A 16221-nucleotide genomic window follows, 5' to 3' on the forward strand; every position below is an offset into this window, starting at 1 on the left:
GAAAAGCAGCAGTTTCATTGGCTTAAACCGAAACTCGGACCGATTTCTAGTATCGTGTACACAAGGCTTAAGAAATTGACCAATCACAGTCGAGTATTCTCCTCACATTCCATTGTCATTGGTCAATTTCTTACGGCTTAGAGCTTAAATATCCTTTAAAGCAAGGTTGTAGACCAGCACTAATGTACACAATAAGTGCCCGTCTACAATAGGTGTTTTAAGCCCCAAGCAAGAAATTGTTCAATCACAGTTGAATTTGAGGAGAATAATTGACCGTGATTGGTCAATTTCTTAGGGCTTAGGGTTTAAAACACCTATCGTAGACGGGCACTAATAGTATCGTAGCATAATTCGTAAGAAATTGATCAATTATAGTCAAATTTGAGGAGAACGCATGACGCATCGCTCACTTATACTTGTTTATAACATTCAGTGAACAACAAGGATAAATGACGATGCATTATGCGCGTCATGCGTGAAACGGAACGCACCTCATATAGCATAAGACAGCTGGACCAATGATTTAAGCGGGGAGCACACACTTCTGCACAACGCATAGGCTGAGTTTCCACTGAGCGCGTCACGCGTCGCGTTATTCGTCGTTGACCAATCAAAACATCTTATTTTATTACATTATTTGTGACGGGATGTCACAGATTGGTTAACGACACATGACGCGACGCGTGACGCGCTCAGTGGAAACTCAGCCATAATGCGTAAGCATAAGAAAATTGATTGGTCTTGTTTCCTTATGTACATGTGTATGGACCAATCAATTTTCTTATGCTTACGCATTATGCGTTGTGCAGAAGTGTGTGCTCCCCGCTTTACATCTTATGTAAATTAATATGGCGACTTTATACTGGATGCTCATTGGTTTAGCGGTCTTATGCTACGCTTATACTAAGCTATGCATTTTGTGTGCGCGATGGCCTTTACACAACTATATAGTGGTCTATGGTCTATGGTACTCACTCATGTGCTACGGGAAGTGGTACGCTTCTGTTTTTTCTCTCATGTTATAAACAAGATTGTATATAATATAAACAAAGTTTGAAATAAGTTTCTCGTTAGTGTGCATTAACAAGAAGAAGATGAAACAAGTATTCTTCACAATCTTTCTCTTAACCGTTTTAGCAAAGGGTACAGTATTTTACTCGATACAACTTGGGGCGTGGCTTTGAATCATTTCAGATTATTCTTATATCTATGTTATTTTAAAATAATAAGACTATTTTTGTCGCAGGCAACAGCTTGTACTGTTACAGATGTAACAGTAATCATCCTGGATGTGGAACACCCTTAAATTGGTTATGGTATTGGGGGGAAACTTGCCCGGAGTACGACGACAAGTGTGTAAAGATAATCGAACGGAAAGGAGGTATTCAGTAACTTTATGCTTACTACATAGATGACTCGTTAAAATTTCCACCTAGATTTTCACTCAACATAAAACATACAAATGCATATGTATGTAATTGTGCATTTTTTTCAGCGGAAACAATCATTACTCGCGAATGTCTAAGCTCCGTACGTAGTTTTAGAACGGATATTCCTGCGGATCATTACGAAGGCTGTAGACCTGCTGCTAAAGACGTACGATTAGGCCATTACGTCAATAACAGTATTCATCAATTGGATATTCACCGTGATTATTACGACGAAGTCACTTGGTGTTTCTGTTACTTCGATCACAGATGTAACAGTGCGGGAGTTATGACCGTTTCAATATTATTGGTAACTTTGGAAATCGCTATACAATATTTTATATCTTGAGGCTGTTGCGTACAATGAATTTTACAGACGAATTTTCTGGCGAGATGAATATTTTAGTTTTTATACATTAAAGTTTACAGCATTTAAAAAATTTAAACGCACAAAAGCCTTAATACAAAAATATTAAGATTATAATTATCTTAAAATGGGAAGCTGTTATATAAATCGATAAAAGCTTTATATATATACACACATACATACATGCATACATACGTATGTACGCATAACACACGCTCACAATATAATATGCACATGTTGCCTTTTCCGACACCGATGTCAGAGCTTAGATAACAAAAATTTAACATTTGTCTACATATACGTATAGTTATTATGTGCTATACCGAGCGAGCAAATTTAGATATTGTTTTATTAATAATATTTATCGCCTGCCATTTGGTTATTATATTTTGATGACCGGAATCTCTTTATCCGCGCGTATTATTTGTTTTAATTTTAAGTGACGAAAATAATATTGTACCGGGTACATTTATTTCAAATGACTGAATTTCTCTGCTTTTATACATCCACATTTTGTTTTATTACACGCGCGCATGCACACGAATATTGACTAAATACACTTGTATTTAGTATTGTAAAGTATGTACGTTACATTAGGCCTGTTCGTTTTAACTGAACTTCTTGCAGGGTTCATATTTTTTCTTCCCTCCAACGTGAAAAGAAAAAGAGGAAAGATGAGCCGTGCAAAAAGTTCAGCTAAAACGAACAGGCCTATAATTTTGAAAATATCCTTTAATCGTTTATGACATATACTAGTATATTAATTATACATATTGTTGATCACTATTTCTATGTAACAAAATCTATTTATGTGAAGATTGCGTGAACATGTTTTATGTATAGAAATATCGTTACATATCGCAAAGCCGTCCATTAATATAGTAGAAGCAGATGACAAAGAAAATTTAAATGACATGTCTCGCAAAAATATTTCTTATCTGTAAAATATAAATTTACCGCTTTAGTATTAGATAGTAATATATATTATACATTTTTTATATAACTTTTTATAAATAAAATAAACGATATTTCTTTAAAGTATTTTGCCGTGAAACCGTGCTCGGCCACTACTGCAGGATTCGTTGTAGTATGTACTCAAGGAGGCCTAAAACTTTGGTCCTATATTCTCTATATCACCGTCCTCCAAATCTGTTATAATTAGGGAAATATATAATGGTGAAAGTGTAAAAAAAAAATTTTAAATGTTAATAATGTTTAAATTAACTTTAGACTAAGGTTTAGGACTTAAAACACCTATCGCGTAGGCCGGTATTTACCGGTTTTTATTTCAAGACCGTCTTATGTCTCAAGATGCTAATACAGCTCTGTTCCACATAATCGGTATGTTCACTCAACCTTTTTTGTGGTTTGCACCGATCCGTACTGCGCAACATCATTATTTTAGGCGGGACCAATCAGAGGATTTTTGTATGTATGGTAGTGAATATACTTATGCTGGTTCTACAATGGGAGTCGCAAAGTCGTGAGTCGCAAGAATTGACCAATCACAGTCGATTATTCTCCTCAAATTCGATTGTGATTGGTCAATTCTTGTGACTCACGACTTTGCGACTCGCATTGTAGACCTAGCATTAAGGTGCGATTTCACGATGACGCTCGACGCTGGATTCGAGCGTCAAAAAGCTAAACTGTGTTTAGCTTTGACACTCGACGCTCATTTCAGCCAATCCAGTGGTTAGGTTATATTTCGCGTCCCTCTGAATCTATCACGTGACCAGATTTGACGCTCGAATCCAGCGTCGAGCGTCATCGTGAAATCGCACCTTAAGGTAGATACTGCGTTGTCGTGAGTCAAAATAGAGCACTCGAAAAAAATTTTTTATTAATGTATTAAAAAATGTATATTTGGTATCACCTTGTTCCGTGCAACTTCTAGTCTCCAGAAATATATAATAACACCATATAATTAATCCCAGATACAGGTAATTAATTAAAAACGAAGTGTCTTACACAGGGGTACCAACTTCACATTTGTCAAAACGACTGTAACAAAAATCTAAAAAATTGGGTGCAATATAATCGTAAGTTTCTCAACTATCAAAATAATGATAAAAAATGACTTTCTGGAAGTTTTGGGTCATTAATTCTGATTATTTTGACATTGGCGTCGACAGTGAGGTTAGGTGCGGTCCGCGCTGTTGCCAGTTGCCAGCCCACTGACTGCGTTCGGAAACGTCACCCGAGGACCCGAGCGCACACGAGCACACTCCCCTCTTCTTCTATCTTAGCAAGTTAGAAGGAGAAGGGAGAACACCCGAGTGACGCTTCCGATGACGCAGCCTAGCCAGAGCTTCTCTGTTAGCTACATTTTGTTTGCTGTAATATTGAATATCTTTTTATTGCAATGGTGAACTAACGTTTTTTTTTTTTTAAATCATTCGTAATAGTTTAATTGATAAGATCTTCTGTTTTCCAAACCTCAATCTTTTTTTAAAATACTCGTAAAATCTCGTGAATTACGATTTTGCACGTCGTTCACACATACCCTAATGTAAAACTGACCAACTTTGAATGCTTATATTTCCGTAATTACGTGGTAAAAAATCGTGAATTAATTCCTGATCACGTATAATGCCCTATAGAATAACATAGTTTCATGCCAATCAAAAATCTTTGTTTTCGCTGATGCAGTATCTACCTTAAGTCGGTGTGACGCCGGCGACGCCGCAGCTTGTAATTTTTGTACGTCAATAATGCTGGGTCTACAATGCGAGTCGCAAAGTCGTGAGTCGCAAGAATTGACCAATCACAGTCGAATTTGAGGAGAATAATCGACTGTGATTGGTCAATTCTTGCGACTCACGACTTTGCGACTCGCATTGAAGACCCAGCATTATGCTAGGTCTACAATGCGAGTCGCAAAGTCGTGAGTCGCAAGAATTGACCAATCACAATCGAATTTGAGGAGAATAATCGACTGTGATTGGTCAATTCTTGCGACTCACGACTTTGCGACTCCCATTGTAGACCCAGCATTAGATTTCAGATTACAGAAAAACTTATCTTAAGATGCTGCAAAGGCTATTTTATTATAGCATTTTATAATAAACTTAAGACGATTTTAAATATAACATTGTGTCAGGAATATTGTTCTTACAGTTTGCAATACGAGTAATCATTTCTGTATACTTCCTTATTAATAACGTTTTCTAATTCCTTATTTGAAATATTTATTCTTTATTTACTTATTAATGTAGAAATTGGTTTTTTATCATTAGTATATTATGTATTATATTTTTTTAATTAATTTGTGAGGTTTCGTATTATATTTACAAATTTTTTTTATTTTTGTTTGCATTTTTGTCACAAACTGTGACTAATGCTGCATTTAAATGTGGCGCCACATTTTGGATAAACATTTGATTGGCTGTCGTATTCTCCGACCGCCATTATGCGCAATGTTACACCTGTCTTCTAACACCATGGTTATAACCCTGAAAACCGGGGTCCGTTTTAACCATTGATACGCTGATAATCCGCCTAAAATAATGGTGGAAAATCGAAAACCAATAGATCAAAGGTGCCGACAGAGTGAACATACTGGGTACCTAATCTTGAAGTCGTTCATTTTATGAAACAAATTCGTTTATGAACGAAAAGGTGGGAATTTCTCAGTTGAGCGCCAATGGGAACCCTGTTAAGAAGATCCTATAGCGAAGGCCGAACTTCCTCGATGTCGATAATGTCAACATTTCTAATTCTGTTTTCTATGTTATATATCTACAATATATCTGTCCTTGTCTTAAGCCTTGTGTCCACGATGCTAGAACTGCGTCCGAGTTTCGGTTTAAGCCAATCAACTTGCAGCTCTTACAGAAAAGCAGCAGTTTCATTGGCTTAAACCGAAACTCGGACGCAGTTGTAGCATCGTGGACACAAGGCTTAACGAGAGGCATCTGTCCTTGTTCGATTGCTGCGCCATTACTCGCTACACGCAATACTGTTTATCCTATCAACCTGCATGTGATCCTCCGGCGTGCGTTTAATCCACCGGCCATGCTCCGCCGTGCGTTTAATCCATCGGCCATCCACTAGCCATCCTCCGGCGTTCGTTTAAGGGAGGACACCACTGTAACTGCCCATTTTCGACTGCCTTCTTTGGTATTTTTTTTTTAGAAAGGAATAAAATATATGGTCAAAAGAACTTTTAGGCTTTATTAGACATATATTAAAGTATGTAAAAAAATTTTTTATTTGTTGAAAATATACAAAATGGCGGCGCACGAGTCGCTATAGCACTTATTGGTTTTCAGCCAACCCTCTCCGCGGCACGCAGTAGAACTGTCGTAAATTTGATCCTGGAACAAAAAGTGAAATATTTTCGTTAATTATATTAGTTTTAGCAGTGAAGTACGAGGGGAAATAAGAAAATATTAAAAAACAAAAAATAGAGACGAGTTTGAATAAAAAGTTCGATTTTTCGACCATCGAACTTTTTATTCAAACTCGTCTCTATTTTTTGTTTTTTAATATTTTCTTATTTCCCCTCGTACTTCACTGCTAAAACTAATATAATTAACGAAAATATTTCACTTTTTGTTCCAGGATCAAATTTACGACAGTTCTACTGCGTGCCGCGGAGAGGGTTGGCTGAAAACCAATAAGTGCTATAGCGACTCGTGCGCCGCCTTTTTGTATTTTTTTAACAAATAAAAAATTTTTTTACATACTTTAATATATGTCTAATAAAGCCTAAAAGTTCTTTTGACCATATATTTTATTCCTTTCTAAAAAAAAAATACCAAAAAAGGCAGTCGAAAATGGGCAGTTACAGTGGTGTCCTCCCTTAATCCATCGGCCATCCACCAGCCATCCTCCGGCGTGCGATTAATCCATCGGCCATCCTCCGGGGTGCGTTTAATCCACCGGCCATCCTCCGGCGTGCGTTTAATCCATCGGCCATCCACCAGCCATCCTCCGGGTTTGTATAATCCATCGGCCGTACTCCGGCGTGCGTTTAATCCACCGGCCATCCTCCGGCGTGCGTTTAATCCATCGGCCATCCACCAGCTATCCTCCGGCGTGCGTTTAATCCATCGGCCATCCACCAGCCATCCTCCGGGTTCGTATAATTCATCGGCCATCCTCCGGGGGGCGTTTAATCCACCGGCCATCCTCCGGCGTGCGTTTAATCCATCGGCCATCCACCAGCCTTCCTCCGGGTTCGTATAATCCATCGGCCATCCTCCGGGGTGCGTTTAATCCACCGGCCATCCTCCGGCGTGCGTTTAATCCACCGGCCATCCTCCGGCGTGCGTTTAATCCATCGGCCATCCACCAGCTATCCTCCGGCGTGCGTTTAATTCATCGGCCATCCACCAGCCATCCTCCGGGTTCGTATAATCCATCGGCCGTCCTCCGGCGTGCGTTTATTCCACCGGCCATCTTCCGGCGTGGGTTTAATCCATCGGCCATCCACCAGCCATCCTCCGGCGTGCGATTAATCCATCGGCCATCCTCCGGGGTGCGTTTAATCCACCGGCCATCCTCCGGCGTGCGTTTAATCTATCGGCCATCCACCAGCCATCCTCCGGGTTTGTATAATCCATCGGCCGTCCTCCGGCGTGCGTTTAATCCACCGGCCATCCTCCGGCGTGCGTTTAATCCACCGGCCATCCTCCGGCGTGCGTTTAATCCATCGGCCATCCACCAGCCATCCTCCGGGGTGCGTTTAATCCACCGGCCATCCTCCGGCGTGCCTTTAAACCACCGGCCATCCTCCGGCGTGCGTTTAATCCATCGGCCATCCACCAGCCATCCTCCGGGATCGTATAATCCATCGGCCATCCTTCGGGGTGCGTTTAATCCACCGGCCATCCTCCGGCGTGCGTTTAATCCATCGGTCGCTCTAGGAACGCGTCAGGGAGGTGAAAGTGAGTATCCCAGCCGAGTTTCGAGTCGATCCGACCGGCGGAACCCGAATTCGCAAACCGGAGGGCCGATCGCGAAGCCGCTCTAGAAACGCGTCAGGGTGGTGAAAGTGAGTCACCCAGCCGAGTTTCGAGTCGATCCGACCGGCGGAACCCGAATTCGCGAACCGGAGAGCCGATCGCGAAGCCGCTCTAGGAACGCGTCAGGGAGGTGAAAGTGAGTATCCCAGCCGAGTTTCGAGTCGATCCGACCGGCGGAAGCGGAATAAGCGAACCGAAAGTCCGATCGCGAGGCCGCTCTAGGAACGCGTCAGGGTGGTGAAAGTGAGTCACCCAGCCGAGTTTCGAGTCGATCCGACCGGCGGAACCCGAATTCGCGAACAGGAGGGCCGATCGCGAAGCCGCTCTAGGAACGCGTCAGGGTGGTGAAAGTTATTCACCCAGCCGAGTTTCGAGTCGATCCGACCGGCGGAACCCGAATTCGCGAACCGGAGGGCCGATCGCGAAGCCGCTCTAGGAATGCGTCAGGAAGGTGAAAGTGAGTATCCCAGCCGAGTTTCGAGTCGATCCGACCGGCGGAACCCGAAACCGCGAACCAGAAGTCCGATCGCGAAGCCGTTCTAGGAACGCGTCAGGGAGGTGAAAGTGAGTATTCCAGCCGAGTTTCGAGTCGATCCAACCGGCGGAACTCGAATCCGCGAACCGGAAATCCGATCGCAAAGCCGCTCTAGGAACGCGTCAGGGTGGTGAAAGTGAGTCATCCAGCCGAGTTTCGAGTCGATCCGACCGGCGGAACCCGAATTCACGAACCGGAAAGCCGATCGCGAAGCCGCTTTAGGAACGCGTCAAGGAGGTGAAAGTGAGTATCCCAGCCGAGTTTCGAGTCGATCCGACCAGCGGAAGCGGAATAAGCGAAACGGAAGTCCGATCGCGAGGCCGCTCTAGGAACGCGTCAGTGTGGTGAAAGTGAGTCACCCAGCCGAGTTTCGAGTCGATCCGACCGGCGGAACCCGAATTCGCGAACCGAAGGACCGATCGCGAAGCCGCTCTAGGAACGCGTCAGGGAGGTGAAAGTGATGTCATCCCAGCCGAGTTTCGAGTCGATCCGACCGGCGGAAGCGGAATAAGCGTACCGGAAGGCCGATCACGAGGCCGCTCTAGGAACGCGTCAGGTGAGGTGAAAGTGAGTCACCCAGCCGAGTTTCGAGTCGATCCGACCGGCGGAACCCGAATTCGCGAACCGGAGGGCCGATCGCGAAGCCGCGCTAGGAACGCGTCAGGGATGGTCAAAGTGAGTCACCCAGCCGAGTATCGAGACGATCCGACCGGCGGAACCTTGAATCCGCGAACCGGAAGGTCCGATCGCGAAGCCGCTCTAGGAACGCGTCAGGGATGGTGAAAGTGAGTCACCCAGCCGAGTTTCGAGTCGATCCGACCGGCGGAACCCGAATTCGCGAACCGGAAGTCCGATCGCGAAGCCGCGCTAGGAACGCGTCAGGATGGTCAAAGTGAATCACCCAGCCGAGTATCGAGACGATCCGACCGGCGGAACTCGAATCCGCGAACCGGAAGTCCGATCGCGAAGCCGCTCTAGGAACGCGTCAGGGTGGTGAAAGTGAGTCACCCAGCCGAGTTTCGAGTCGATCCGACCGGCGGAACCCGAATTCGCGAACCGGAGGGCCGATCGCGAAGCCGCTCTAGGAACGCGTCAGGGAGGTGAAAGTGAGACACCCAGCCGAGTTTCGAGTCGATCCGACCGGCGGAACCCGAATTCGCGAACCGGAGGGCCGATCGCGAAGCCGCGCTAGGAACGCGTCAGGGAGGTGAAAGTGAGTCACCCAGCCGAGTTTCGAGTCGATCCGACCGGCGGAACCCGAATTCGCGAACCGGAGGGCCGATCTCGAAGCCGCGCTAGGAACGCGTCAGGGAGGTGAAAGTGAGTCACCCAGCCGAGTTTCGAGTCGATCCGACCGGCGGAACCCGAATTCGCGAACCGGAGGGCCGATCGCGAAGCCGCGCTAGGAACGCGTCAGGGAGGTGAAAGTGAGTCACCCAGCCGAGTTTCGAGTCGATCCGACCGGCGGAACCCGAATTCGCGAACCGGAGAGCCGATCGCGAAGCCGCGCTAGGAACGCGTCAGGGATGGTCAAAGTGAGTCACCCAGCCGAGTTTCGAGTCGATCCGACCGGCGGAACCCGAATTCGCGAACCGTAGGGCCGATCGCGAAGCCGCGCTAGGAACGCGTCAGGGTGGTGAAAGTGAGTCACTCAGCCGAGTTTCGAGTCGATCCGACCGGCGGAACCCGAATTCGCGAACCGGAGGGCCGATCGCGAAGCCGCTCTAGGAACGCGTCAGGATGGTGAAAGTGAGTCACCCAGCCGAGTTTCGAGTCGATCCGACCGGCGGAACCCGAATTCGCGAACCGGAGGGCCGATCGCGAAGCCGCTCTAGGAACGCGTCAGGATGGTGAAAGTGAGTCACCCAGCCGAGTTTCGAGTCGATCCGACCGGCGGAACCCGAATTCGCGAACCGTAGGGCCGATCGCGAAGCCGCGCTAGGAACGCGTCAGGGAGGTGAAAGTGAGTCACCCAGCCGAGTTTCGAGTCGATCCGACCGGCGGAACCCGAATCCGCGAACCGGAAGTCCGATCGCGAAGCCGCGCTAGGAACGCGTCAGGGAGGTGAAAGGGAAGTCACCCAGCCGAGTATCGAGTCGATCCGACCGGCGGAACCCGAATTCGCGAACCGGAAGGTCCGATCGCGAAGCCGCGCTAGGAACGCGTCAGGGAGGTGAAAGTGAGTCACCCAGCCGAGTTTCGAGTCGATCCGACCGGCGGAACCCGAATTCGCGAACCGGAGGGCCGATCGCGAAGCCGCGCTAGGAACGCGTCAGGGAGGTGAAAGTGAGTCACCCAGCCGAGTTTCGAGTCGATCCGACCGGCGGAACCCGAATTCGCGAACCGGAGGGCCGATCGCGAAGCCGCTCTAGGAACGCGTCAGGATGGTGAAAGTGAGTCACCCAGCCGAGTTTCGAGTCGATCCGACCGGCGGAACCCGAATTCGCGAACCGGAGGGCCGATCTCGAAGCCGCGCTAGGAACGCGTCAGGAGGTGAAAGTGAGTCACCCAGCCGAGTTTCGAGTCGATCCGACCGGCGGAACCCGAATTCGCGAACCGGAAGGCCGATCGCGAAGCCGCGCTAGGAACGCGTCAGGGAGGTGAAAGTGAGTCACCCAGCCGAGTTTCGAGTCGATCCGACCGGCGGAACCCGAATTCGCGAACCGGAGGGCCGATCTCGAAGCCGCGCTAGGAACGCGTCAGGGAGGTGAAAGTGAGTCACCCAGCCGAGTTTCGAGTCGATCCGACCGGCGAACCCGAATTCGCGAACCGGAGGGCCGATCTCGAAGCCGCGCTAGGAACGCGTCAGGGAGGTGAAAGTGAGTCACCCAGCCGAGTTTCGAGTCGATCCGACCGGCGGAACCCGAATTCGCGAACCGGAGGGCCGATCGCGAAGCCGCGCTAGGAACGCGTCAGGATGGTGAAAGTGAGTCACCCAGCCGAGTTTCGAGTCGATCCGACCGGCGGAACCCGAATTCGCGAACCGGAGGGCCGATCGCGAAGCCGCGCTAGGAACGCGTCAGGGAGGTGAAAGTGAGTCACCCAGCCGAGTTTCGAGTCGATCCGACCGGCGGAACCCGAATTCGCGAACCGGAGGGCCGATCTCGAAGCCGCGCTAGGAACGCGTCAGGGAGGTCAAAGTGAGTCACCCAGCCGAGTTTCGAGTCGATCCGACCGGCGGAACCCGAATTCGCGAACCGTAGGGCCGATCGCGAAGCCGCGCTAGGAACGCGTCAGGGATGGTGAAAGTGAGTCACCCAGCCGAGTTTCGAGTCGATCCGACCGGCGGAACCCGAATTCGCGAACCGGAGGGCCGATCGCGAAGCCGCGCTAGGAACGCGTCAGGGAGGTGAAAGTGAGTCACCCAGCCGAGTTTCGAGTCGATCCGACCGGCGGAACCCGAATTCGCGAACCGGAGGGCCGATCGCGAAGCCGCGCTAGGAACGCGTCAGGGAGGTGAAAGTGAGTCACCCAGCCGAGTTTCGAGTCGATCCGACCGGCGGAACCCGAATTCGCGAACCGGAAGGTCCGATCGCGAAGCCGCGCTAGGAACGCGTCAGGGAGGTGAAAGTGAGTCACCCAGCCGAGTTTCGAGTCGATCCGACCGGCGGAACCCGAATTCGCGAACCGGAGGGCCGATCGCGAAGCCGCGCTAGGAACGCGTCAGGGAGGTGAAAGTGAGTCACCCAGCCGAGTTTCGAGTCGATCCGACCGGCGGAACCCGAATTCGCGAACCGGAGGTCCGATCGCGAAGCCGCGCTAGGAACGCGTCAGGGAGGTGAAAGTGAGTCACCCAGCCGAGTTTCGAGTCGATCCGACCGGCGGAACCCGAATTCGCGAACCGGAAGGTCCGATCGCGAAGCCGCGCTAGGAACGCGTCAGGATGGTGAAAGTGAGTCACCCAGCCGAGTTTCGAGTCGATCCGACCGGCGGAACCCGAATTCGCGAACCGGAGGGCCGATCGCGAAGCCGCGCTAGGAACGCGTCAGGGAGGTGAAAGTGAGTCACCCAGCCGAGTTTCGAGTCGATCCGACCGGCGGAACCCGAATTCGCGAACCGGAGGGCCGATCGCGAAGCCGCGCTAGGAACGCGTCAGGGAGGTGAAAGTGAGTCACCCAGCCGAGTTTCGAGTCGATCCGACCGGCGGAACCCGAATTCGCGAACCGGAGGGCCGATCGCGAAGCCGCGCTAGGAACGCGTCAGGGAGGTGAAAGTGAGTCACCCAGCCGAGTTTCGAGTCGATCCGACCGGCGGAACCCGAATTCGCGAACCGGAGGGCCGATCGCGAAGCCGCGCTAGGAACGCGTCAGGGAGGTGAAAGTGAGTCACCCAGCCGAGTTTCGAGTCGATCCGACCGGCGGAACCCGAATTCGCGAACCGGAGGGCCGATCGCGAAGCCGCGCTAGGAACGCGTCAGGGAGGTGAAAGTGAGTCACCCAGCCGAGTTTCGAGTCGATCCGACCGGCGGAACCCGAATTCGCGAACCGGAGGGCCGATCTCGAAGCCGCGCTAGGAACGCGTCAGGGAGGTGAAAGTGAGTCACCCAGCCGAGTTTCGAGTCGATCCGACCGGCGGAACCCGAATTCGCGAACCGGAGGGCCGATCGCGAAGCCGCGCTAGGAACGCGTCAGGGATGGTGAAAGTGAGTCACCCAGCCGAGTTTCGAGTCGATCCGACCGGCGGAACCCGAATTCGCGAACCGGAGGGCCGATCGCGAAGCCGCGCTAGGAACGCGTCAGGGAGGTGAAAGTGAGTCACCCAGCCGAGTTTCGAGTCGATCCGACCGGCGGAACCCGAATTCGCGAACCGGAGGGCCGATCGCGAAGCCGCGCTAGGAACGCGTCAGGGAGGTGAAAGTGAGTCACCCAGCCGAGTTTCGAGTCGATCCGACCGGCGGAACCCGAATTCGCGAACCGGAGGGCCGATCGCGAAGCCGCGCTAGGAACGCGTCAGGGAGGTGAAAGTGAGTCACCCAGCCGAGTTTCGAGTCGATCCGACCGGCGGAACCCGAATTCGCGAACCGGAGGGCCGATCGCGAAGCCGCGCTAGGAACGCGTCAGGGAGGTGAAAGTGAGTCACCCAGCCGAGTTTCGAGTCGATCCGACCGGCGGAACCCGAATTCGCGAACCGGAGGGCCGATCGCGAAGCCGCGCTAGGAACGCGTCAGGGAGGTGAAAGTGAGTCACCCAGCCGAGTTTCGAGTCGATCCGACCGGCGGAACCCGAATTCGCGAACCGGAGGGCCGATCGCGAAGCCGCGCTAGGAACGCGTCAGGGAGGTGAAAGTGAGTCACCCAGCCGAGTTTCGAGTCGATCCGACCGGCGGAACCCGAATTCGCGAACCGGAGGGCCGATCGCGAAGCCGCGCTAGGAACGCGTCAGGGAGGTGAAAGTGAGTCACCCAGCCGAGTTTCGAGTCGATCCGACCGGCGGAACCCGAATTCGCGAACCGGAGGTCCGATCGCGAAGCCGCGCTAGGAACGCGTCAGGATGGTGAAAGTGAGTCACCCAGCCGAGTTTCGAGTCGATCCGACCGGCGGAACCCGAATTCGCGAACCGGAAGGGCCGATCGCGAAGCCGCGCTAGGAACGCGTCAGGGAGGTGAAAGTGAGTCACCCAGCCGAGTTTCGAGTCGATCCGACCGGCGGAACCCGAATTCGCGAACCGGAAGGCCGATCGCGAAGCCGCGCTAGGAACGCGTCAGGGAGGTGAAAGTGAGTCACCCAGCCGAGTTTCGAGTCGATCCGACCGGCGGAACCCGAATTCGCGAACCGGAGGGCCGATCGCGAAGCCGCGCTAGGAACGCGTCAGGGAGGTGAAAGTGAGTCACCCAGCCGAGTTTCGAGTCGATCCGACCGGCGGAACCCGAATTCGCGAACCGGAGGGCCGATCGCGAAGCCGCGCTAGGAACGCGTCAGGGAGGTGAAAGTGAGTCACCCAGCCGAGTTTCGAGTCGATCCGACCGGCGGAACCCGAATTCGCGAACCGGAGGGCCGATCGCGAAGCCGCGCTAGGAACGCGTCAGGATGGTGAAAGTGAGTCACCCAGCCGAGTTTCGAGTCGATCCGACCGGCGGAACCCGAATTCGCGAACCGGAGGGCCGATCGCGAAGCCGCGCTAGGAACGCGTCAGGGAGGTGAAAGTGAGTCACCCAGCCGAGTTTCGAGTCGATCCGACCGGCGGAACCCGAATTCGCGAACCGGAGGGCCGATCGCGAAGCCGCGCTAGGAACGCGTCAGGGAGGTGAAAGTGAGTCACCCAGCCGAGTTTCGAGTCGATCCGACCGGCGGAACCCGAATTCGCGAACCGGAGGGCCGATCGCGAAGCCGCGCTAGGAACGCGTCAGGATGGTGAAAGTGAGTCACCCAGCCGAGTTTCGAGTCGATCCGACCGGCGGAACCCGAATTCGCGAACCGGAGGGCCGATCGCGAAGCCGCGCTAGGAACGCGTCAGGGAGGTGAAAGTGAGTCACCCAGCCGAGTTTCGAGTCGATCCGACCGGCGGAACCCGAATTCGCGAACCGGAGGCCGATCGCGAAGCCGCGCTAGGAACGCGTCAGGGAGGTGAAAGTGAGTCACCCAGCCGAGTTTCGAGTCGATCCGACCGGCGGAACCCGAATTCGCGAACCGGAGGGCCGATCTCGAAGCCGCGCTAGGAACGCGTCAGGGAGGTGAAAGTGAGTCACCCAGCCGAGTTTCGAGTCGATCCGACCGGCGGAACCCGAATTCGCGAACCGGAGGGCCGATCGCGAAGCCGCGCTAGGAACGCGTCAGGGAGGTGAAAGTGAGTCACCCAGCCGAGTTTCGAGTCGATCCGACCGGCGGAACCCGAATTCGCGAACCGGAAGTCCGATCGCGAAGCCGCGCTAGGAACGCGTCAGGGATGGTAAAGTGAGTCACCCAGCCGAGTTTCGAGTCGATCCGACCGGCGGAACCCGAATTCGCGAACCGGAGGGCCGATCGCGAAGCCGCGCTAGGAACGCGTCAGGGAGGTGAAAGTGAGTCACCCAGCCGAGTTTCGAGTCGATCCGACCGGCGGAACCCGAATTCGCGAACCGGAGGGCCGATCGCGAAGCCGCGCTAGGAACGCGTCAGGGAGGTGAAAGTGAGTCACCCAGCCGAGTTTCGAGTCGATCCGACCGGCGGAACCCGAATTCGCGAACCGGAGGGCCGATCGCGAAGCCGCGCTAGGAACGCGTCAGGGAGGTGAAAGTGAGTCACCCAGCCGAGTTTCGAGTCGATCCGACCGGCGGAACCCGAATTCGCGAACCGGAAGGTCCGATCGCGAAGCCGCGCTAGGAACGCGTCAGGGAGGTGAAAGTGAGTCACCCAGCCGAGTTTCGAGTCGATCCGACCGGCGGAACCCGAATTCGCGAACCGGAGGGCCGATCGCGAAGCCGCTCTAGGAACGCGTCAGGGAGGTGAAAGTGAGTCACCCAGCCGAGTTTCGAGTCGATCCGACCGGCGGAACCCGAATTCGCGAACCGGAGGGCCGATCGCGAAGCCGCTCTAGGAACGCGTCAGGGAGGTGAAAGTGAGTCACCCAGCCGAGTTTCGAGTCGATCCGACCGGCGGAACCCGAATTCGCGAACCGGAGGGCCGATCGCGAAGCCGCGCTAGGAACGCGTCAGGGAGGTAAAGTGAGTCACCCAGCCGAGTTTCGAGTCGATCCGACCGGCGGAACCCGAATTCGCGAACCGGAGGGCCGATCGCGAAGCCGCGCTAGGAACGCGTCAGGGAGGTGAAAGTGAGTCACCCAGCCGAGTTTCGAGTCGATCCGACCGGCGGAACCCGAATTCGCGAACCGGAGGGCCGATCGCGAAGCCGCGCTAGGAACGCGTCAGGGTGGTGAAAGTGAGTCACTCAGCCGAGTTTCGAGTCGATCCGACCGGCGGAACCCGAATTCGCGAACCGGAGGGCCG

At 52.2% G+C, this 16221-nt stretch overlaps 1 protein-coding gene and 1 long non-coding RNA gene across 2 annotated transcripts; one reads left to right on the forward strand and one right to left on the reverse strand.

Moving 5' to 3' along the window:
• The first annotated feature begins 961 nt into the window (after positions 1-961).
• Positions 962-2835, forward strand: Crim (QVR superfamily protein crim). Its single transcript, XM_071721362.1, has 3 exons — positions 962-1143; positions 1247-1381; positions 1496-2835. Exons 1-3 carry the CDS (start codon positions 1095-1097, stop codon positions 1774-1776), a joined length of 465 nt encoding a protein of 154 aa, XP_071577463.1. The 5' UTR covers positions 962-1094; the 3' UTR covers positions 1777-2835.
• Positions 2244-3239, reverse strand: LOC139782355 (uncharacterized). The gene is made up of 2 exons (XR_011720862.1): positions 3072-3239; positions 2244-2943 (listed from the first exon to the last, which is right to left on the reverse strand). It is a non-coding gene; the product is annotated as an uncharacterized lncRNA (long non-coding RNA).
• Between the last annotated feature and the right edge of the window lie 12982 nt (positions 3240-16221).

Source organism: Temnothorax nylanderi, unplaced genomic scaffold (genome assembly GCF_030848795.1).
Source record: "Temnothorax nylanderi isolate EJ_2023f unplaced genomic scaffold, tnyl_v1.0 TNYL_tig0406_pilon, whole genome shotgun sequence".
Lineage (NCBI taxonomy): Eukaryota > Metazoa > Arthropoda > Insecta > Hymenoptera > Formicidae > Temnothorax > Temnothorax nylanderi.